This window comes from Ptychodera flava, chromosome 4 (assembly GCF_041260155.1).
Source record: "Ptychodera flava strain L36383 chromosome 4, AS_Pfla_20210202, whole genome shotgun sequence".
In the NCBI taxonomy this organism is placed as follows: domain Eukaryota; kingdom Metazoa; phylum Hemichordata; class Enteropneusta; family Ptychoderidae; genus Ptychodera; species Ptychodera flava.
Genome location: NC_091931.1, coordinates 27,538,879 through 27,562,062, shown reverse-complemented (window position 1 = coordinate 27,562,062; position 23,184 = coordinate 27,538,879). Strand labels below are relative to the sequence as shown.

The window sequence follows — 23,184 nt, the reverse complement described above, 5'->3', positions numbered from 1 at the left end:
CACCCTGAAGTCGTGATCGTGCGGATTCAAGACCAGAAGTGGTAAGTTTTCTCTCCAAAATATTAAAAGGTATTAGATTTTGAAGCTTCTGTATTATTATCCTTCGAAATTAATTGTATTGTACTTTGAAATAGCTTAAGGATGTACGATCGGAAAAAGTAAAAGTAATGTCAATTTTTTCAAATGGGGATTTTTGAATACCTACATATGTGAATAGTCTAAAACTGGAAAAAAAGATGGGGTCACCGCGCTTGTTTTTTTACAAAATGACATTAAAAATTTACGGTTTTTCACAAAATCACTAAAAATCAATAAAACAGGTCATCATTTTCATATTTATATCATGATTGCATTTTTCACGTTTACACTGGAAAAGAATAAAGAAATTATAAACCTAAGCTACTTTGAAGATTTTACTTACATTAAAATTGAGTTAAAAAGTCATATTTTTTTTTAACCAAAATTGCAACAAATATGCCCCAAATTTTAGGAAATGGGAGAGGATAATTTTTCAATTATTGATAGTTTCTATCAATGTCAATTTTCTCAAACTTTGCCAAATAATAGCTCTTTTTGTGATTTTTCAAAACCACATTTTGTTTAGTAGGTCACCGAGCTCGATTTTTCACAATTGTGCAAAATCTAACTGGGATATACAGGTTCTGGCGATAAATCATGCTCTCCCGAGTTCGTCGCTCGAGGGCGCTCTTCAAATGCTGCTGACCTGCATGCAGTGGCTACCTGTAGCACAGGCACACGACGTCTTTTAAAATAACTTGTCTGTAATTTTAATGTTGAAACATGCATTTTATTAAAATCTGTGCAAACGGAAAGCGTGCGGGCAGCTATTGAGACATACAGTGAGCAGTGCCCCGTGCACGGCTGTGGCTGCTCAGCTCTACTGTTAACGTTACTAACTTTATACAAATGGCGAATTTTAAAATCACTTGTCTACAATTTTAATGTTGAAACATGCATTTTATTGATAACTGTGCGAACGGAAATCATGCAGGCAGCTTTTGAGACATACAGTGCGGAGCAGCGCCCAGAACACGGCTGTGGCCGCTCGGCTGTCTTGTACACATTACTCTAAAGGTACGAAATATTTGGAAAATATTTTTAAATTAGACAAAATTAACGTTATTGGCCATCCTCGAGATTCAAACTTCAACTTAATCAAGGGAATACTTACAAAAATCGATCGATTGGCTTCCTAACTTGTAAAGTCAACATCGGTCCTATCTACGGCTGATAATTAGCGCAATGTTTTTTTACGGACAAGTCCCGTGCCAGCGCCATTTTCAAAGTGTGCAGCTTGAAGTTAACGCATGCGCATACTTTCCTTTTAAACCAATACGTCATTGTTATTCGTACTGAGGAATAGCCTTCAAAATGGCGGTGTCACGGGAGTTGTCCGGAGGTAAAATTTAGCGACTTACCAGCAATTACATGGCCCGGTGCAGTTTTTGTGTTTCAAGAACCCAGTCGATCGATTTAGTACCACGCATGCGACAACACAGAGAAGTTTGAATCCCCAGGGTTGCCATCAACGTTTTATTTACGGATTTAATTATTTCCCCAATAGTTTCGTACCTTTAGAGTAATGTGTACAAGACAGCCGAGCGGCCACAGCGCTGCTCACACAGTCACAGTATGTCTCAAAAGCTGTCCGCATGATTTCTGTTTGCACACTTATTAATAAAATGCATGTTTCACCATTCAATTACAGACAAGTGGTTTTAAAATTCGCCGAGTGTATAAGTAACAGCAGAGCTAAACGGCCACAGCCATGCACTGCACTGTAGTGTAGTGATGGGCACTGTTCACTGTATGCCTCAAAATCTGGCCGCACGATTTCCGTTTGCACATTTGTTAATAAAATGCATGTTTCAACATTAAAAATTCAGATAATTGATTTTAAAATTCGCCGTGCGCCTATGACTGTAGTGGCCTTGTCCAGGCATGGTCATGATTCAAGCCTACCTGTAAACTTTAAATGAGAGGGAAATGACAGAACAAAGCAAAGACTTTTAGATTCTTCTACTTTTTAGAGTCTATATATTAATACACCATACAACAAATCATGTAATATTTATTGCCATGACGCTTATCGGTGGGGATTAGGTTGACTTTGCTGCAGGCTAAGTAAGTAGCCCTGCGTACGATGCTGTGTGTTCCGCTACAGCTAATCGCCCCGCTGTGGTGAGCGGGGCGATTAGCTGTAGCGGACAACATCGTACCCAGGGCTAGCTAAGTAACAGTTGAAGTAAGTTGTCTCAGTCAGAAAAATGTAACAACTTAGCCGGCTATTGAACCACTCTTTTTTGGGAGTGGAGATTTAGCCGACTGGTTCTGTCTCAGGCCTCTCAGCTAGGCGACTGATGCCGTATGTTGTGGGTTCGAATCCGATTGAAAACTATCCGTATTGTCACACACTACGTGGAGCCAGGAGCCGAGACCGTGAACTTGGCGTTTCTTAAATACACGATCACAATCGTAAAGGCAAGCCCACAACTGACACAAGTGTCAAGATTTTCGGCTAGTTCACTCAAATCGACAATGCGACGGCCTTTCTTCCATTCTCCGGTAGGTCTACTAGCGACACTATCATTGGAATAACCACGACCTGCTCTCGTATAGCGAATCAGACGTCACACTTCAGACTTACGCTGTACAGGCTACGTTCATGTTGCATTTTTTTAATCTCTTTGCTGAATTCTCGTACCTTCCAGCGTGTTTTGAGGGCACGCTGAACATTTTCTCGGCGCGATTTTCCTTTACCTGCAGACGACATTTTGTACAACGCAAAAACGTTCGGAACGTCACTATGCGCGCATGGTTACAATGGATACATTTCTGCGCGGAAATCGGCGCAGTACGCTTATATTTTTCCGATCGTACATCCTTAACTACATGAAGAACCCTTTTTTTCAGTGGCTGGTATACCAACAGCTAGCTGTGAATACGCAGTGGTACTTGTGGCCATGGCCTATCGATTGATCTCACTCGGGTCAAGAGTCATCGTAACACAACTGTAGCGATAACGCTTGACCTGAGCGCGATCGATACACCTTGCATAGTGGTACCTCTGCGTAATCACAGCTAACACATGTCTCTTAGTAGAGACAATCGCATGTAAAACATCAATTAAACATCATAGAGTATACAATTTATTGTTTCAGCGTATGAGAGTTTGGCTTTTTTATTTTAATGAGTTGATGACAAGAAGCAGCAAATATTTTGTAACAATATTGAAAAGAGGCACTGTATATGAAAGTTCCCCTTTTCCTTAACCTAATCAGCCCCTTGTCATTCATTTAAAGTCTCATCTCGCCATATTACCTATTTTGCATTATTTTCAGGATGTAAAGAGTTGGATTTAACTGAAAATCGAAATGTTGTTACAGAAGCTGGTGGTACAGATAATGAAGAAGATGAGCGTACAGGTAGCTGTCTGGAAACAGGCTTGAGAGCCTCAGTTCATCTCTTATGTAGATTTAAACTTCCAAGGGTCAGTAACTGAATTTTGATAAGTTTCTGTATTTTTTCTTAATTAATCTAAGCTTTGGTAGCATGCTATGATGCTATGATGTAAATGTTGCCGGAGAATAAGCGTTCACAGACGTGTAGTCTCCTTTATCAGATGCAAGGGTGGAATGAAAAATTAAAGCTGAAGGCGACAGAAAATTCAGAGTAAAAATGTCCAATCTGAATTACAGAATTTTCTGAAATTTTAACTCTGAATTTTCTGTCAGTTTCTGCTTCAATTTTTCATTCCCCCTTGCATCTGATGAAGGAGACTTCACGTCTTTCGAAGCTTAAGCTTATGCCCCCGTAACATTTAGTTGACCGACTGCCAAACTTAAGATTATTTTGTATTGTAGCTCAACACGTCTCTTGTTCTTAGCAACTGTTTTTTTTTAGCTTTGCTGTCAGCTAAATAGGTGAATGTGTAGCATCGTCCTCAAATTTGTACATCCAAAGTTTTTTCTTATCCGCCTGTACGAATCCTTTCATATTTGGATTACAGGTCCACAGCGATTACCCTTATCAGATATGTTCAAATTATGATAAAATATGCAAATTTATATTTTTGAGGACAATTTTGCTATTTTTTGGCAAAAATCTTCTTGTCTTTTACTGACGTCTTCAGTATTTGGTAAACGTGCCCCTAAGAATCACCTTAGTCAAATTTGTGCTAGTTGTGATGAAATATTCAAATTGTTATATTTCATGGCAATTTTTTGTCGTTTTGGTCAAAAAATCTTTTAAAAACTCTTCTTCAAAACTGCTAATTGAACAGCTTTGATATTTGAGACATAGATCTCTACTGATAGCCTCTTTCAGATTGTTCAAATTATGCAGAAATTTGCAACTTTGCATTTTTAAGACATTAAAGACATTTCAGACATTTTTAAGATGTTAGGGATTACCAGAATGTGATATTCAAGTTATGATGAATCTACATGTTTTTATTTTAAGGGTGATTTTTACCATTTTTCGTAAAAAAAAATTGGTATAAAAATTAATAGCAGGGTACACCAGAATTTGAAAGGTCTTGACGATTATGTTTTGAATTTCTGAGAAGTAGATTTTTTAATTTCTGAGAAGTAGATTTTTTAATTTCTGAGAAGTAGATTTTCGAAATGTCACCGATTTATTTCAGTGTTTATTTAAAGATATTACAAACAAACAAACCTTTTTGTTTATGAAGGACTTGGTTGGAAAAGGAAATAGGTTTTACACTGCCAAGGACTCACTTTCTCCACTTTCTACATGTTGTGCCTTACTGTGAAACTTTGACATCTTGGCATGTGTTTGCTTTAGTGTGAACAACTATATATCATGTGCACTAGAGAAGCCTTGACTAACTTTTTTTCTTCAAAATGTACAATTGTCTATACAAGAGGAAATGTCTATAAGAAACCATCTTACAAAAATGGAGTATGCATTTCATACATGCATGTGTTTTCAACACAATAAGTAAGCCAACTTTGGAGCTTTTTCAGATGATTTTTGTACGTTTTAAACAAGTACGAACATAAAAGGTAATCCACAATATTTAAGTAAAACCAGTTTTATCATTACTTTGTTCATATTTTTAAAACGATCTACAGTGTTTATGGGGATTTTTTATTGCTTATGTTTTTGAAAGGAGGGTGTTAACACCGTTGGTATTTTCCTCTGACAAACTTTACATACGAAGTGGCAATTTTTATTTGCCCATTTTACAGTAAATAATTGTATTTTACTCTAGAAATGTTTTGTGTATTTTTAGAATAAAATAATTTTACTGAATATCAGTGGTCTGTAATGTTATTTCAAGGCTTGAACACTCCCTGAACGCCCAAAATTAAATGTGTTCAACAAGCGCGCATCATGTTTTCTAGCCTTTAAAACACTTATCGTTGAACGGCGTCCATGCTTTCAAAAAGTGTTACAGCCTTTTGAACGCGTAAATGCGTTCAATTTGTTGAACACATTTCATGTGCAACGTGCGTTCAGATATGGAACGCCATGGTGTTCAATATAATGTCTGATGAACACGTAGAGTTCAAAATCTGCACACGTGTGTTCAAAAATTGAATGTTGGTTGAACACTTAGTGTTAAATTTCTGAACGTCTAGACGCGTTTAAAAAGTGTTACAAAAAGGCGTTTAATTGGTGTTCTATCCTTGAACACTTAACTTTACAGTGTAGCAGTGTTCAAAGTTGACAACATTTACTATTTATTGGGTTTGGTTAAGCAGATTGCTTGATTTCCAATGGCATGCACATATGTTTGCAGGTGGATTAAATCAGTCCAAAGTCCCAAACGCGTGCACATATTTTTCTGATGTAGAGACATTAAGTCAGGACTGCTCGTACAATTTCCCACACTCAGGAAAGTACAGTCGAAAACAGTATCATTGTACAGCTAGATCCTGGGCTTCTTGATCTTCGTAAAAGTACGAGCATTTCATAACCCACTGATCCTGACATATGTAAATAGAAAACACTCTGTTCTTTTCAGTAATGATAGTAACATGGTTTTCAGATCAGAATAAGTACCCAGTTGGAAATTGTTATTAGCAAATTTCAATTGCCATGGGAATATTAATTTGTAGCTGACTTTCCATTTTGCGAGTGATTTTCAGTGTTCGTGGAAATTTGTGGCGGTCATGCTTTTAAGAAATAGGTATTCAAATTGATGACTTCTAAGCCTAGTATCACAACAAAGGCTTTATGTAAATGACTTTTGAATTTTGTAATTGTTGTGACTACCAGTGACACAGTTTTCAAAGGAACAAAAAGACTCGGAAGGTTAAGTATGGCGTGATGCCTTGGTTATTAACGTTGCGACTGGCAGAGCAGAGTTTGTCAATAAGTACTACTTAACAGTAACATAACTTCTGGCTTTTTCGCATAAATTTAGAGTACATTCGCTGAATGTCCATCAAATGCTACAGGATTACCATGTCCTACAATACCAGTTGAATTGAGAGAACAGTAGCACAGTGACATCGTATCAACTACGTCATAAGATTACTACCCAGTTGATTTTACATTTCGTCGAATTTATCTTACAATTCACGATTAACAATCATTATTTTACAGCATTCTGTATCTCCACCACTTGTGTATGTATTCTGAGCATCTTCACCTGACATGATACACTGATGATAATTTGTTGATATTCTGACAAACGATCGACAAGCACTAGTTCTGGAAGGTCTCAAAACATTGTGTTATTCCTTTGTAGTTCTTCATATCCTAGCCAAACCTTGTCACAGTATGGTTCATTTTTTGCAGATGATGACTTTGGCCAGAAACTTCCACCACTGTATCTGTACTTAAAGAGAATTCTCGACAAATATCCGGAGGGCGGTCAGATTCTTAAGGTCAGTTTTTATATCTAACATCTTTAATTCAGAGGTCACGTTTCAGAATAAATGCCTTAATCGTACAGGAGATATGATAATTTGTCATAGATGCAGCAAAAAGGAAAAACTGGTATTTGTGCATCGTGGATTGACGATTCTTCAACAAATACCAATATCACAGTAAAGTTAAATAGGCGTCCTCGTAGCTGCGTATTATATATCAAAACGATAAGAAATTAAACATGGTAATGTGCATGCTTATGAATATGAACTACTCTTCATAATCATACATTTCTACATGCTTGGCCACATTGTGGCGATATCAATGGAGAGACATTATAAAGAGACTGTAGAATTAGTAAGATTCAAAATGTACATTGGTTTACATTGTCAGATGATTAATTCAATGCAAAAAGTGCTTCCAAATACATTTTGAAAGGTGCTTCCTCATAATCAAAGCAAGTTTAGGAGTAATTCTACTGAACTTTCACATTTGTTTAGGAAATCATCCAAAATGCTGATGACGCTGGTGCAACTGAAGTAAAGTTCTTGTATGATGACTCAGACTACCCTGTTGACAACCTCTGGTCGGACGACTTAAAGAAGTACCATGGACCAGCATTGTATGCTTACAACAATACAACTTTCTCCGACCAAGATTGGTTAAATATTCAGAGACCCGAGCAGAGTGGTAAAAGAGAGGATCCACTGAAAGTTGGTAGATTTGGACTGGGGTTCAATTCCATCTATCACATTACAGGTATTATCATTGGTAGACAATTAAGCAGTTAAATCATTTTCAATTGTATGATGAATTTACATGTGCATCTTCCCTTGGAACAAAAGTTGAGAAGACAATGATCTGTAGAATTTGTAAAATCTTCTATACCTACTGTAGCCAACCACAAATGATGATGTTGTTCACATGAATTTTAGACTGTTAACTGTGATGGCGTGTTACAAATTCAAATTCATTAATGCAGTAAAGTAATAAACCCTATAGAACTAAATATGTGTTATATTGAATTTCCTTTCTTAATCTTTAGATCTACCAAGTGTTTTAAGTGGTAATTGTCTAGGCATATTTGATCCTCTGGAGAACATCTTCAACTATGACCCATATAAGAACAAGAAGTATACAAATAAGCCAGGAAAGAAGTGGAAATTGAAAGGTGAGCTACTTGCACCTGATTGTATACCATACAGTGGTCAGTTTGCGCCCTATTTGGGAGTCTTTGAATGCAATGAATCTTCCTTTGAAAGGGGCTACTTTGGTGGAACCTTATTCCGCTTTCCTCTCAGAAAAGAACCCTCTAAACTGAGCAGCAACATCATATCCAAGGACCGTATTATGGGAAAGGAAGGCTGGATCACAACATTCCAGAATGACATTGACCTTACACTACTCTTTTTGAAAAATATTGAAAGCATATCTATTTATGAGCGAAAGGGAAGATACGGAGAGGTAGAGTTGATTCAGGAAGCAAGAATTACTGAGACTACACGCCATCAAATGCGAGGAAGTAAAACAACATTCCTTCATCAGGTGAAGCAGAACAAAGAATCGGGACCAATGTCTATGGAAATGGAGATAGAATTAACAGAAAAGACACACAAAGCAGTCAAAAGATGGATAGTGGTCCATCAAGTTAAGAAGTCAGGATTGTCAACAGAGTTAAAGAAGCTGTCTGAAGACAATGACTTGGGACTTATGCCCTGGGTAGGAACGGCTGTAGAAATGGTCGAAGCAAACACTGTTCACATCAGTGATGGAAGAATCTTTTGTTTCTTGCCTTTGCCTCCAAGTCAAACCACAGGTCTCCCAGTTCATATTCATGGATACTTTGGGCTTGGTGACAACCGTCAAAGCATTAAGTGGCCCGATGCAGAATCTAGAAATGACAAGACTGCCCAATGGAATCAACTTCTCACATGTGATGCAATCCCAGAAGCTTATGCCCATCTTATAATGACTGCAATCACTGTATTCAAGTGGAAGCCAGACTGCGTTTACAGAGCATGGCCTGATATCAAAAAGGTCACCTCAGTAGAGTGGCAACAAGTTTTCAAGAAATTTTTTTCTCTATTACTTGTGAAAGAGGTGTTCTACAGCAAGGTCTCAGGTGGTAAATGGTTGAAACTAGGTGATGCTGCTTTTGATCATCCAACATCATACAAAAACAAAGATAATCAAGAAGCTGTGGTTAAAACCATGCTTGACTGCTGCGCACCTGTTGTCACTTTACCGCCACATGTGATGAAGTGTTTAGAGCACTTTCGAGTTCACATTAAAAAAATTACACCACATCTTGTGAGACTCTACCTGAGAAAGAATACAAGAACATTAGAAAGCATGGATAGGAAGACAAAGTTGCAGCTTTTAGCCTACATCCTTGAAGATGGATCGTATGCAGAATTAGAAGGGCTTCCTCTTCTTCCACTGGCAAATGGAAATTTCATTCCATTTTCCAAAAAGTTCCAAGCATCAAAGATTTTTATTGAAACGGAAGAGCACAAACAGTCTCTCCTTCCAAATATGGATGTTGTATTCTTGGATCCAACTCTTTCACATGACCTAAGACTTATGTTGAGGGAAGCCTGTTGTGTAACTCAGCTCACACTCCTGACTCCAACATATGTTCTTGATAATTTATCATCAGCATTGCCATACAACTGGACCACATCAAATGCCCAAAACACAGTCATTTGGCATCCAGACAAAAAAGGAGAACCACCTATAAACTGGTTAGGTGACTTTTGGTCATGGTTTGAACGGCAACGTGGAGTGGACACCTCTACATTAGAAGGACTTCCACTGATTCCTCTTGATGCTGATACATATTCTGGGCCCATCACTCTACTGAAACTTAAAAAAAATGGTCCATCAGCAATCTTCAAAAAAACATCCAGCTGGCAGTATCAGGCAGTTCTAAATGATGAAATCGCCAGTATCATTGAGAATATTGGTTGTTACATAGTCAGAAACCAGCAAAGTTATCTATCCCAGTCTTCACTGGGTAAATACATAGCATCTCCTGATGTTGATGGTGTTCTCAAAGTCCTGAAGTTTGCTGGACCATTGAAGATTACTCAGCTCATAAAGAATTGTCCTCAGCTTTCAAAACAACTCTCAAAATATTTGAGTAAACTTACAAATCTATTGGCTGATGACTTCACATTCCTCAAGCAACTACCATTGTGGGAATGTACAAATGACAACTATCCAGTTTCATTGAACCAATGCAACATGGTTACTCCAAACAACTATTTAGAGTTACCATGTAGAAGAGTGAAACAGTCCCTCCTTGTGTGCGATGAACACAGTGTTTTACAGTTTGCACTGAGTCTTGGAGCTATACAAATACCATTTCATAAATACCTGGAGCAGTATATACTACCAGGCCTTGAAAGTGGGTACTATAGTGAGACAGAAAGCAAAGGGATAATGGAATGGATCACCAATCATTCAGAGTATGATGACATTGTAAAGAGACACAGATGTATACTAACCAAATGTGGTTCCCTTGTGAAACCATGTGATGCCATTGACCCAAATAGCATTCAACTTGGGCTTCTTCTCGGTGATCAATGTGTACCAGCCGAGCACTACTATGAAGGACGTCTACTGAAGCATATCAGAAGAATTGGTATGAAAGCGGAAGACAGTATCAGTTCCACAGAGCTATACAACATAGCCAAGAGGTTAGACTCGTGCAAAAACTCAGCAGATGAAAATAATGTGAGAAAAGGGGGTGCTTTGTTGAAGTACCTTATAAAATACAGCTGGAAATTGAAGGAGCCAGTGGATGTGCAAGGAGTAAGAAAATCTCTATCTCAAAGAATTATGTCCCTGGCATGGATACCCTGCCTGGATCATAAACCAAGCTGGTATATGAACAGTATTGAATGGTTTGGAGAGCAAAACAACAACAATCTAAAACTATTCTCACCAAAAGATGTAACCATTTTTGAAAATTCAATGTTAATTGGAGGAGTTATGCCAATAGTAAAAATGACACACCTGAACAAGCATTTGACAAACACATTTAGCTGGACCCATCCACTTGATGGCAAAAAGTATGAACATGTCAGATGTGTTGTGCAGCAGCTAAAGATGATTGTAAGTACCACTAAAGAGCAACAGCAACCAAATCTTAGACAAATACAAGACACCGTGATTGAAATTTACAAGTTTCTAGCAACATCAAACATCGAACTAGTGAAGCTCTTCATCTATGATGATTCTACACTTGGTAACTTTGAATGGGTTTGGCACGGCAAAGGATTCACCGATCAAGACAAGGTGGCACTGACACCAAGCTTGGATGTTGATCTACAGCCATACCTCTGCATTCTTCCAGTAGAACTAGCAAGTGAATTTAGAACTTTCTTCCAAGTGATGGGAATACATGATAAGTTTAGTTCAACAGTCCTAACAGATGTTTTAAGAAGTATAAAAGACAGCAATTTAGACAAGGTATCACCTGAAAAATATCATGCTGACCTTAACTTAGCCTGTGCAATACTCAAGGCTATCTCAAGCAGTGGTCCTGTTGATGATGAACTCCATCACAATGTTTTTGTACCTACAAATCAATCACAGGATGGCAACTTGAAAATGATGCCTGCTAGCAATTGCTTTTATACAGACCGAGATTGGCTGACAGAAAAACTCGCAGATGATAATTACAGTATCATTCATGAAGATGTACCCAATGTAACAGCAAGAAACTTGGGACTCAGGCCACTCAGTCAGCATGTTGCACCAACTGATGATCTTGGATATGATCTTGCAGGTCCACATGAAACTGTTATAAATGCAATTAAACGCAATCTTGAAATATACAAAGAAGGTGTTGGAATTTTCAAGGAGCTTATTCAGAATGCTGATGATGCTGGGGCTTCAGAGGTAAAATTTTTGATTGACCAAAGATCAAATCAGCAAGTACAAGAACGGTTACTTGATCCAGAAATGAAACACTGTCATGGACCAGCTCTATGGGCATACAACAATGCTCTGTTCACTGATGATGATATTAAAAACATATGTGATATAGCAGCAGCTTCAAAGAAGGAGAAACGTGAGAAAATTGGACGTTTTGGCCTTGGTTTTACATCTGTCTATCATGTAACTGATGTACCAAGTCTCATCAGTGGACCTTATGTAATGATGTTTGATCCAAGAGTTATTCATCTCAGATCTCGCATCCATAATCCAGCCCAACCAGGAGTAAAACTTGACCTGAGGAATAAACTTCACAGGCAAACAGTGGCAACATATCCTCATCAGTTTCAGCCATATTACAGAGTCTTTGGATGTGATATCACAAAGGATAATTACTATGAAGGAACATTATTCCGTCTCCCATTGAGAACCACTTACCAGGTTAGCCATGAAATTGACAATTTGATATCAGATAAAATATATGAAGACAAGACTGCTCTACAAAAGCTTGTTCTGTCCCTGGAAAAGTCAGCGCGCACTCTCCTCCTGTTTACTCAAAATGTAAAGAAGTTGTCAGTTTTAGAATTGAAAAGTGGCAGTCATGATGGGAAGGATGCTGTAGAGATATTTTCCATAAATGTGAACTTGGTACAGCAGCTACCAAGATGTATAACTCATGAATCAGTACAACATCTGACACCCTTACAGAAACAGGCTAACATCCTTAAAGCAACTTCACAGTGGATGGAACAGAGTAAGGAGAGCCCTCCTGAATCAACACACTTGGTTGCAATCAAGATTACATCAAAACTTTCGAAGTCTACTAAGAAAAGTACTTTGAAGCAACATTGGTTGGTAAGTTCCTGTGCAAGCAATGGTGTATCACTTATGCGAGCAAATCAGCGTGAAGGTCGCCAGCAAGGTGTTTTGCCATGTGCTGGTGTTGCAGCTCTTATGAAACAAAGTGAAGATGGATTGATACCCGATCCTGTTAAAGGACAGCTGTTCTCTTTCCTGCCTTTAGCGGTACCAACAGGACTTCCCATTCATTTCAATGCATCCTTTGCACTTCAACCAAACAGGCGGCACATATGGAGCAAGGCTACCCAAATACATGATGGCCGTGAATGGAGAGAATTTGAAGCGGAATGGAACCATGATCTAATGACAGATGTCCTGTGTAAGGCATTCATTAATCTACTATCAGATTTGGCAAACTTGCATGACCATGTTGGCAAGTATGACTTTCAGATCCTATGGCCAAAGTTGGATGAATGTGAGAGTGATTTTCATCCTTTCCTTATGGAATTCTATCAAAAAGTTTGTGGTCCAGCTGATTTGCAGCCAGCAGTTATCTACAATGAGTCAAAATGGGTTACACTAACACAGTGCCTCTTTGTAGATGAAGATATCAGTCAGTCAATAGTAAGAAATAAAGCAATTACTTTGCTGAATCAGCAGTTGTATCCACAGAGGGTTGTATACTTTGATGAAGCTATCACAAGAAGCATAAGAAAATCAGGTGCTGGAGATCTTCTGGACAAAATCACTTATGACATCAGAAAATTATATACAAAAGTATTTTTTGGCTGCATCGATGATATTTCATATGATATACGCAATCCTCTGGTCACTCATCTTTTGGATATTCGCATGGGTGCACAACAAATCAGATTATTTGATGATCTCCTGAAGAATGTTCAATGCATTCCTGTGTCACCGGATGGTTTGTCTGTTGACAAACCATCCAATCTTGTACATCCTGAATCTCTTGTTGGGGCACTCTTCCAGGATAGTGATGGACGTTTTCCCTATGCTAAGGAGCTGCAAATGCACAAGCAAGAGAGACTCTTGTCATTGACTGAACTTGGAATGGCAACAACAAGACTTTCTTGGGAGGACATTTGTGAGAGAGCTAGTTCGGTAGTCGATGTGTTAGATACTGATGGGCTCACAGCAGCTGTAAAGCGTGTGAAAATAATTCTCAAAGTAATGAACAGTGTTATCACATGTGGGTGTGAACCAAGTGTGGATGAGAAAGCAAAATTATCCAACATTGTCTTTCTTCCAGTTTTACAAAAGCCACGGGACTATCCATTAAAGTGGTGGGCTAATAAACTCAATATCCTGAATGGTAGGAGGCTATATGGATGTAAAGCTGTCAATGTCGTTGGATCTGTAGCTGCAGTACTGGATGAACACCTGCTCGACAGAACATTACTTACAGACGATGTAATGAATATACTTGGCATAAAAACTGAAGTGCCGGTCAGTGAGGTTATCTCCCAATTGGAAGTGCTGATTCAGTGTCAAAATCCCAAGGAGACCCTTGATGTATGCAAATCAGTTTATCAATTATTGGAGACAAAACTCTGTCGGTCGTCAAGGTCTGATACAGGAAAGGAGATTTTCCACATCATTGAAGGCCTGGAAGACACAGTAAACAAGCTGAAGGTGCTGAAGATGTTTTGGGTACATGATTCATTTGTCAGTGCCGATAAAATGTCTTTTCAGTGGACAGAGAATACTATGCCTTATCTGTATAAAGTTCCCAGAGAAATTATTCCATATAAAATGTTGCTGAGTACATGTGGTGTCCGGGAGCAATTTGAAGTGAATGACTTCATAAATGTGTTGGAAGAACTCAGTCACAAGAGGAGAGAACATCCACTTGAGCCACCTAAATGTAAAATTGCACTGATACTATTACGTGAACTCTGTGAAAAGACTAGTAGCAGTGTTGACCTAGAAGACAAAGACATATATGTTCCAGACAATAACAATGTTTTGAGATCAAGCAAAGTCTTGACATTTAATGATGATGCACCATGGCTGCAACAAAATAGCCATTATACTTTTGCTCATAAGGATGTCCCATGGTCTCATGCTGAAAAACTGGGTATCGTTGCTGCAAGGTACAAGAAAGCACAAGAGTTTTCATCCTTAATGGGTTTTGCACATGAATTTGGACAGAAAGAAGAACTTACCAACCGCCTGAAAGATATCCTGAAAGCCTACCCAGGAGGTTCTGAAATATTTAAGGAACTGCTCCAGAATGCAGATGATGCCAAAGCCACCGAAATTCATATCATATATGACCAAAGGTCACATCCATCACAAATGATAGTCGGTGATTCATGGGCGACAATGCAGAAACGTCCAGCAATATGTGTATACAACAACAGAGTGTTCAGCGATGAAGATATTAAGGGTATTCAACAGGTCGGTATTGGTGGTAAAAGAAGTGATGCAGAAACAACTGGACAATATGGCATTGGTTTCAATTCAGTATATCACCTAACAGACTGCCCTACATTTATCTCTGACAATGAGAAACTTGGAATATTCGATCCCCACCTGAAATACATCACTGGTGCCAGTGTAAACAAACCTGGTATACTTTTTGATCCAGTTAGTGAATTGCAAAGTAGCTTCAAGGACATGTTGAGTGGCTATCTTGGAGACTTTATCAAATTGGAAGGAGGAACGCTCTTCAGATTCCCACTAAGACAGAAAGGTGATGCTTCTGACATTTCGAACAGCACATATGGACCATCAGATGTAAGAGAACTTATAAGATGGTTTCAATCTAACGCCTTTGACAGCCTTATGTTCCTTAATAACATAAAGACCGTCAAACTCTCAGAAATAACTATCTCTGGAGAACTGAAACAGCTATACATGGTTGAAGTAGAAATGACAGAGAGTGATACTCTGAAACGAGAAGATATGGCAAAGCATATTTCACAACATAAGAATACAACAGTGGTTGACATTCCAGTTAAAGTAACTGACTACCTTCTTTGTATTAAGGATTCAAAACATCGAGAAGAAGACTGGTTGATTGTCCAACAATTTGGCTTTACTGACAGACCTGATGAACATCTGGCCCATGAAGATATTGGAAGACTTCTCCCAAGAGCTGGAGTGGCAGCCATGGTTGCAGAGCACAACCCTGTTTCAATAAAGTACTCTTCCTACGTATGGTCTGGCATGGCATCATCTACGCCTGCTACAAAGAAAATGACCAAGAAAAAGCATGCATACTGTTTCCTCCCACTTCCAATACAAACTGATTTGCCTGTGAATGTTAATGGTCACTTTGCCTTGGATAGAGCACGCAGATACCTATGGAGAGATACAGGTTCTGGACAAAGCTTTCTGGGTGCTTGGAATGAACAATTAATCAGCAAGGCACTGGCTCCAGCATATTCTACCTTGTTAAATGTTGCAGCTCAAAAGTATGTAAAAAATCTTAGAGAGGACAGTGATGTGGATGAAGTGAAATCAAAGGATTTGGAATGGTACCATGGCCTCTTTCCAAAAGTACAGAAAGCAATTACTGAAGTGACAGGCACAAGAAAAGGGAATGAGTGGACTTTTCTAGCAGAACAAACAATGGTGTATATTGCCACTATGCATGTGAAAGTTTTACCAATGATCAAGCACAGTGGTTTAGATGAAGAAGTCATATCATGGCATGAACCAGTCAATGAAGATAACAGGGTATTCTTTGACTCATTAGGAACAGAAAATAAAAGAAAGCTTATAAGACCATTCTTAATGGCATCTGATTTCAACCTCCTTGCCTTGCCAATGACGATATACGAATCCTTCTTACACTCAGGTGTCAATGTGCACATGGTGACTCCAATATCTATTGTGCATTTTATGCATTCTGACCCCTGTGCAGTAGGAGACATACCTTGTGGTATTGATGATTCAACATACAAAACTGTCACGTCGTACTGTGAAGTCTTGAAGTATGTCCTCACATGCATCGAAGATCCACAAGAGTTGATAGGACTTCCACTCCAGTTATGTGCTGACAATACAGTTAATGTTTTCCGGACTTATGATGCACCCTATCTGTCTACTTTTACTGATCTGTTACCATCTCTCAAACACAAATTCCTCAGTCCAGACATTCACTCGATTTTAGGGGAATTCATGCGCCGACTTGACTCTTCTGTTACTTATAATACCTGGAAAGACCTGACACCTCATGAACTCAGTCGTCATCTGAACAGTTTACTTCCAGATAAATTGAAAAATGTCCCTCACAGTATCAAACTTTCAGATGTGCCTAACAAAGAGATTTATATTCAGTGGCTGAAGCTGCTCTGGAAATATCTTTGTGGAAGAACAGATGGTGATCCACTACATCATTTGCAGTCATGGCCCATAATACCAATTACAGAGTCATCACTGATGTCACCATCAAATGGAAAGCATATTCTCAATTTGCTTTCCAGAGAAGATGAATGGGGTTTTCAGTTACAAGTTATCGAGCTTTTAAGGAAACTGAGGTGCCCAGAGGTTTCAAAGGAAATCCTAGAACACAAGCAATGTACAACGGAAAGTGTAGCAAAGCTGCTTCAACCATATGTGGTATCTCTGAAAGAATGCAAGGATGTCCTGTCTCTTATTGACTATTTGATGGCTAAGAGGTCAATCTGTTTTGACAGTATTAGTATACCTGAGGCTGAAACCTTCCTTCAATACTTTCAAGAAGACATTGAAACTTACAGCCAACATCATCTTGACATACTGAAGAAGCTACCACTTTATGAGAAACACAGTGGTGAATTAACAAGCCTCTATAGCTATACCAAATGCCATATGTTACATATATATCAAGCATTTCCAGATGTTCCTGATGCCCTATGGAACAAGTGCAGCTGTGTTTTCTTATCTCCTAAACATCACCTTGAGTTGCTACTTCAAGGTATAGGAGCATCTGATATTGACGTTTTTGATGTGTACAAAATGTATATCATCCCCAATTTCAACATATTTTCCAACGATTCTCGGGTTGGTCACCTGAAGTACATAAGAGATAAATTGATACCGTATGAATTGAACAGTAAGCAAGAAGAACACATAATCAGTATCCTTTCATCAGTTGAATTGATTCCCTCAGAAGATGGCACTCTGAAAAGGGTTGACTATTTCTTTGATCAAAACAGGACTGTGTTTAGAGAAATGGAGGATAAATGCTATCATCTACCAAACAAATTTGCAGATGATTACAAAATGAGAAATTTCTTGAGAAGACTTGGTTTGAAAACGACAGTTACCAAATCTTTGTTTCTGCAGTATGTGAATAGAGTTGCTGCCTCAGCCATACGTTGCTCGTCTTCTGCTCTAAAACGAATTCTAGATAAATCGAAACTGCTAGCAGATGAACTTGAGTATAACATCGACTTGCGTACACCGGAGACTTTTAAAGAAATTTCAAAAATCAAGTTCATTCCGTCAGCACGTGTGAGAGATGACTTATGTGATATACACCCTCCATTTCAGAGAGAAGGCAATGATATCATACCCTTTATCTGCTATAGTGGTAACATATCAGCACGTCATATGGAATTGGCTTGGACAAGCTGTTTCCTCATACCAAAGTGGGCAATACCAAAACAATATGCAGATATAGGAGACAACGAGGTGGACTTACATAAACATCTTGGCATCTCAGATAAACAGTCACTTGACAGTGTCATAAATCACTGTCAAAATATTTGTGACCGGATGGCAAAGCAAAACTGTCCTGAAACTGAAGACAGTGTTCCCAGGAAGACAAGAAAGACCCTATCTTCTGTGTTGAGTAAGATATATAAATATCTGCAGCAAAACATAACTAATACACATTTGACGACAAGGCTATATAATACACCCTTAGTACTGGTTGATGATGGTAAAATGCTCGTACGTGCCAACCAACTTGCTCACAAGCTTGGCCCATTACCCAGTGATGCCCTACAGCCATATATGTATACACCACCAAGACCTCTTGGGCAGTATGATTCTCTATTTCAACAACTGGGAACTGAAGAGAATGCAACATTTCAGCAATATGCATGTGTTCTAGCTTCAATCCAAGACAGATGCAAAGACAACAGTATGCATCCAAATGAGAAAAAGAAAGTATTATCGGCTACGAAGGCTTTGTTTTATTACCTTAGTGATGATACATATGAGAACAACAGTGAGAGTGTCGACAGACTCTACCTGCCAAGTACGACCAATAAGCTCAAGTTATCTACTAAATTATATTATGGTAGTGATAATTTGATATATCGAATTGACCAATCGAAGTATGACTTTATCCTGCCTCTTACTAAATGTGGATGTGATGAAAGGAAGGGAAAGATGCGTGTCGACTTACTACCAGAAATACATCGGCCAAAAGATGTTGGAAAGGTAGTATTTGAGAAAATAGGCCCTAATGCCAAGCCGTGTATTGCAGAGTCTTGTGAATACAGGTGCTACTTAAAAGAATTGCTGAGCAGTGAAGAACTTAACTTGGCTTTACAAAGAATCATTAGATATGAACAAGGAGCTGAGTTTCTTGATACAGCCAGGAAAGATAAGATTGCCAGGTTAAAAACAAAATTACAGATCCATTGCATGAGGAAATTGGAAACAATGATTTACAGTCCATCTAAAGGAGAATACATTGATGGAAGTGAAAAAGACCAACAATTATTTATGAGTAAAACTGAAGATGGGTTTGACCTGTATTTGCATCACGGGGATTTTCCAATAGATGGTCGACTGCTAGGACAATTAGTCTTCGAAATAGACTTCATAATATCTTGTCAACTAAATGATCATTCGATCATTCAAACTCTGCTATCAAAAGGCGTTGAACACTTTCAAGACATCCTTTCTGAAGACTACAATATACCTGAGTATGACCAAATTAAGGGGGTTAAAGAAGATGAAAATTCCCCAGGTAAACCAGTGCCTGAAGATATTGTTCATCTTTTGAACGATGATCCCATCAACAGTTTTCGTGCAGGTGAAGTCGTTGCATTGCAAAAATCTGTACAAGAAGGAGATGGAGGAGAAAGTGAATCAGGAGAATATGTGTTTGCTGAAGTAATTGAAGTACTTGATCTTCATGCCGATTCAGATGATACATTTGGATTAAAAAGAAAGTATAAGGTCAATAGTGGAGGAAATGAGCCTGTTGAAGTAAGCTGCAATGATCTCTTTAAATTCAAGCGACCCGAAGAACAAAAACCAAATGATCTTGAAGTTTACACTGGGACAGGGGAGAATAATGAATCAGAAGCTAGGGCTAGAGAAGATATATCACTAGGTGATGCAAAGTCTAAAATAAAGAAAACTTTAGAAGCAGCTTTCAAGTTGACAGAAGATGAACGAAGAAAGGTCATCAGACGCCTGTACAAGCAGTGGCACCCAGACAAGAATCTAGACAATGAAGACACTGCCACTGCTGTTTTTAAGTTCCTCCAGCAGGAAATTACTAGACAGGAGAGTGGGGTTGCCGGGCCAGATGTTGAAAGCTACAGCAGGTTCTATGGCGAATGGAATTCAGAAGCTCGTCGCCATAGACAACAACATGAAACATATCAAAGTAATTACCACAGACACCAGAATATACATCATCGTTCGAGTTCTTCCCACTCCTATGTCCCACCTTCATTCTGCACAACTATGCCAAATCCTCGAGAAGCTAGAGTGTGGTTTAGGCAGGCAGAGCAAGATCTTCAGTCAGCTAATAATGACCTTAATATTGACAACCCCTCCTACAATTGGGCATGCTTCAAGGTTCACAAGGCAGTCGAAAAGGCACTAAAAGCAGCGAAGTACTCTATTGATGGCAAACCAAAACATGACAGTACGAGTTTGTTGTCACTTGCATATGCAATTCAAACACACTCTTCATGCCCACCCGGACTTGATGAAGATGCAGCTATGCTGGATAAACTTGGTTGTGACTTCAGCAACACCAGGTATCCTCACCATCATCTGATACCAAGCGAGTCCTACAAGAAGCAACAAGCAGAGGATGCAATCAAAGTGGCATCAAGAATGCTGAAACATATAAAGGACTTCATTGGCATCCAGAAATTTTAGGCAAACCAATAAGGTAAAGCAAACTTACTGAGAATAATGATCAGCTAAAAGTACAGTATATTGGGAAAAACGTTTCAAAAAATTGACTGACACGATTAAAACATGTTCCTTAGCTTTATGAAGTCCATGTACACTAAACTGAAACAGATGAGAGACAAAAGTGATAAAACAATCAAAGGAATGTTGCTTGACAAAGCTTCCTATATTTACTTTGGTACTTTAAATTTCACTTGAGGTTTATAAATGGTGCTATACCAAGGCATATTGATGCTCAGAAATAATGTTATTTTTTTCCTTTTACCATTAATCATCACTCTACCTTACAGGTTTTGCTACAGATGTTTCTACAAGTATGGAAAGGAGAAAATGACACTTCATGGAGATGCAGAAATCAAATGAAAAAAGCTAATTAAAACTTTTTGCCGCATTTTGTTTTGCTTCCAAAAATTGTTTGTGATGAAATTTGCAAATCGAGCTGAAGCAGCAGGATGTTTCTCAGAGCTCAGTCACCGCTAAATTTATTCCCGATGGAAAGTAAACATAGATGTTACATTTGATGTAAAATAGTGCAGGTTAGGATTTGTGCAACAACTAGGAGTAGTTTACGAGCTACCTAAACCCTATCGACTGGTTTACAAAAAAGTGGTCACTGACTTTAGTTTATTTCAGTTATGATAATCATTCCCTACTCAATTACCTAACTATGATTGTACAAGGTTCACTTTTATTCATGTTTTGTCAAGATAACTGATGCGTCCTATCCCAATTTTGAAATTATTTATAACCCTCTAAGCTTTATCAGTGCTGTGTTTGTGTTTGTGTAAAAATTTTACGCTCCGTGCTAAGTACTAGTATCAAATTCTCAGAAAGTGCTTTAAAGGGACAGCAGCCGGAGCTTTCAATCAAACACCTTTTTCCTCAGATCATTTAAGTATTGTTTCATGTTATATTCTGTCAAGAATATCGGTGTGCTGCTTCAAGGATTACATGGCTTAATTGCAAACAAGGATAACTCATTTATGATTTGTAAAAGTCGTCATAGAGGAGAAAAGTTTAGCCCTCACTTTTACAGCTTTATGTGAATGTTCCAATATCATGATACCAGGAGATAACAATGACATACCTTTATAGAGGTCCTATCTACTGATCAGAACTCGAGACCATCGGGCCTACTTTTATTCATATTTTATTTTCATGTATCCTTTTTCATCAGGTGATGGCCGGTACATAAAACATTTATCCCAGTCCACAGGGAATATCATTAGTTCAGAGATTGTTAGCACATTCTGATAATTAAAATGAGATGGACGAGTAGTTTTAATTGTCATTGTACTCTAAATGATTTTTGACTTACTTAAACTTGTTGGCAAGAATGAGTTATTGGACACAACGCTTTTGATAGGAACCAAAACGTCGTCAACTTTGGGCCCTTTGTAATATTATATTCTCAATTCCGACATAACTCCCCAGGTTACTAGCGATGAATCGAAAACACTGTTTGAGTTCACTGTGTATTTGCTACTGCCTACCTTTCTACTTGTATAATGACGTGCTAAAGATACAACCGAATCTTAATTTACCTATTCAAGTGTAATTGAATACAATTTACCGATATTTGAAATTCAGAAAGACCGCCATCCCTGTGTAACCTCTAAAGGGAAAATTGAAATTTTCGACTTCAGAAATACAAGGTGAAACATTTCTTTATGCAAGAGTTTTTAAATATTCGATTTTCATTTCTTTTCTCTTGTTTCGTTTGATTTTGAGGGTGTCGGTTTGTCTGTTTGTTTTGCCGTTGACTTTATCATATGGTTTTACAAGATCATGGGGGCGTATTTTATGCTAACTTGGCTTCATACAAGTTCGTAACCTTGCCAGTTATATGTATAGTTCGTGTCAGCTTCTATCAACGCTATCATGTACAAATGCCTTTCAACTTCTACGTTAATTCCTAAATTTGATCCCGATCATGTCATAGATAACATACAAGAGTCATGGCACTGCCCTTTCAGGAGACATTTCGTAAGAAAAGCTGAATTTTCCATACTTATCAAATGTATAGTACGTGGAACATACCAAATGAAAGAAATTAAAAAGATGCCCACAATCGACAATGCGCCCAATAATCCTATAGCATCATATCAATCTAATGAATAATTTTTCTACTTAATTGTGTGGTCATTTTCATAAAGCAATTGAATTACATTTGTTCAACAACTGCTCAGAGATTGTCAGCAACCTTTGTATACGACCTTACTGTGGCTTTTACTCAGACGTAGAGGGCGCCATGACAGATTAGCAAAAGCGGTATGTCGGTTGTAAGATGTCGCTATCAAAGACGGACAATTTCACTGTAATTTTCCTGTTTGCAGATGATAAAAAGTAAGAAAAACTGACTTTGGACTAAGCCACATTTTAGATTTTGAAAGGATTTTTGTGTAGTTGTTTGTTAGAAGGTAACTGTATTAAAACGAACCATCATCAGTT

At 38.3% G+C, this 23,184-nt stretch overlaps 2 protein-coding genes across 2 annotated transcripts in view; both read left to right on the top strand.

The window, feature by feature from the left end:
• The window catches only part of LOC139132198 (sacsin-like), a 25,137-nt gene extending 7,009 nt beyond the window's left edge, over positions 1 to 18,128 (top strand). The window contains exons 3-6 of the mRNA XM_070698587.1: positions 6,793 to 6,881; positions 7,365 to 7,623; positions 7,910 to 17,869; positions 18,115 to 18,128. Of these exons, the coding sequence (XP_070554688.1) occupies positions 6,793 to 6,881; positions 7,365 to 7,623; positions 7,910 to 17,869; positions 18,115 to 18,128 (10,322 nt within the window). The remainder of the gene's footprint in view (positions 1 to 6,792; positions 6,882 to 7,364; positions 7,624 to 7,909; positions 17,870 to 18,114) is intronic.
• Positions 18,042 to 23,184, top strand: LOC139131349 (sacsin-like). The gene is made up of 2 exons (XM_070697361.1): positions 18,042 to 20,710; positions 21,024 to 23,184. The coding sequence occupies exon 1, from the start codon at positions 18,175 to 18,177 to the stop codon at positions 20,695 to 20,697; it is 2,523 nt and encodes an 840-aa protein (XP_070553462.1). The 5' UTR covers positions 18,042 to 18,174; the 3' UTR covers positions 20,698 to 20,710; positions 21,024 to 23,184.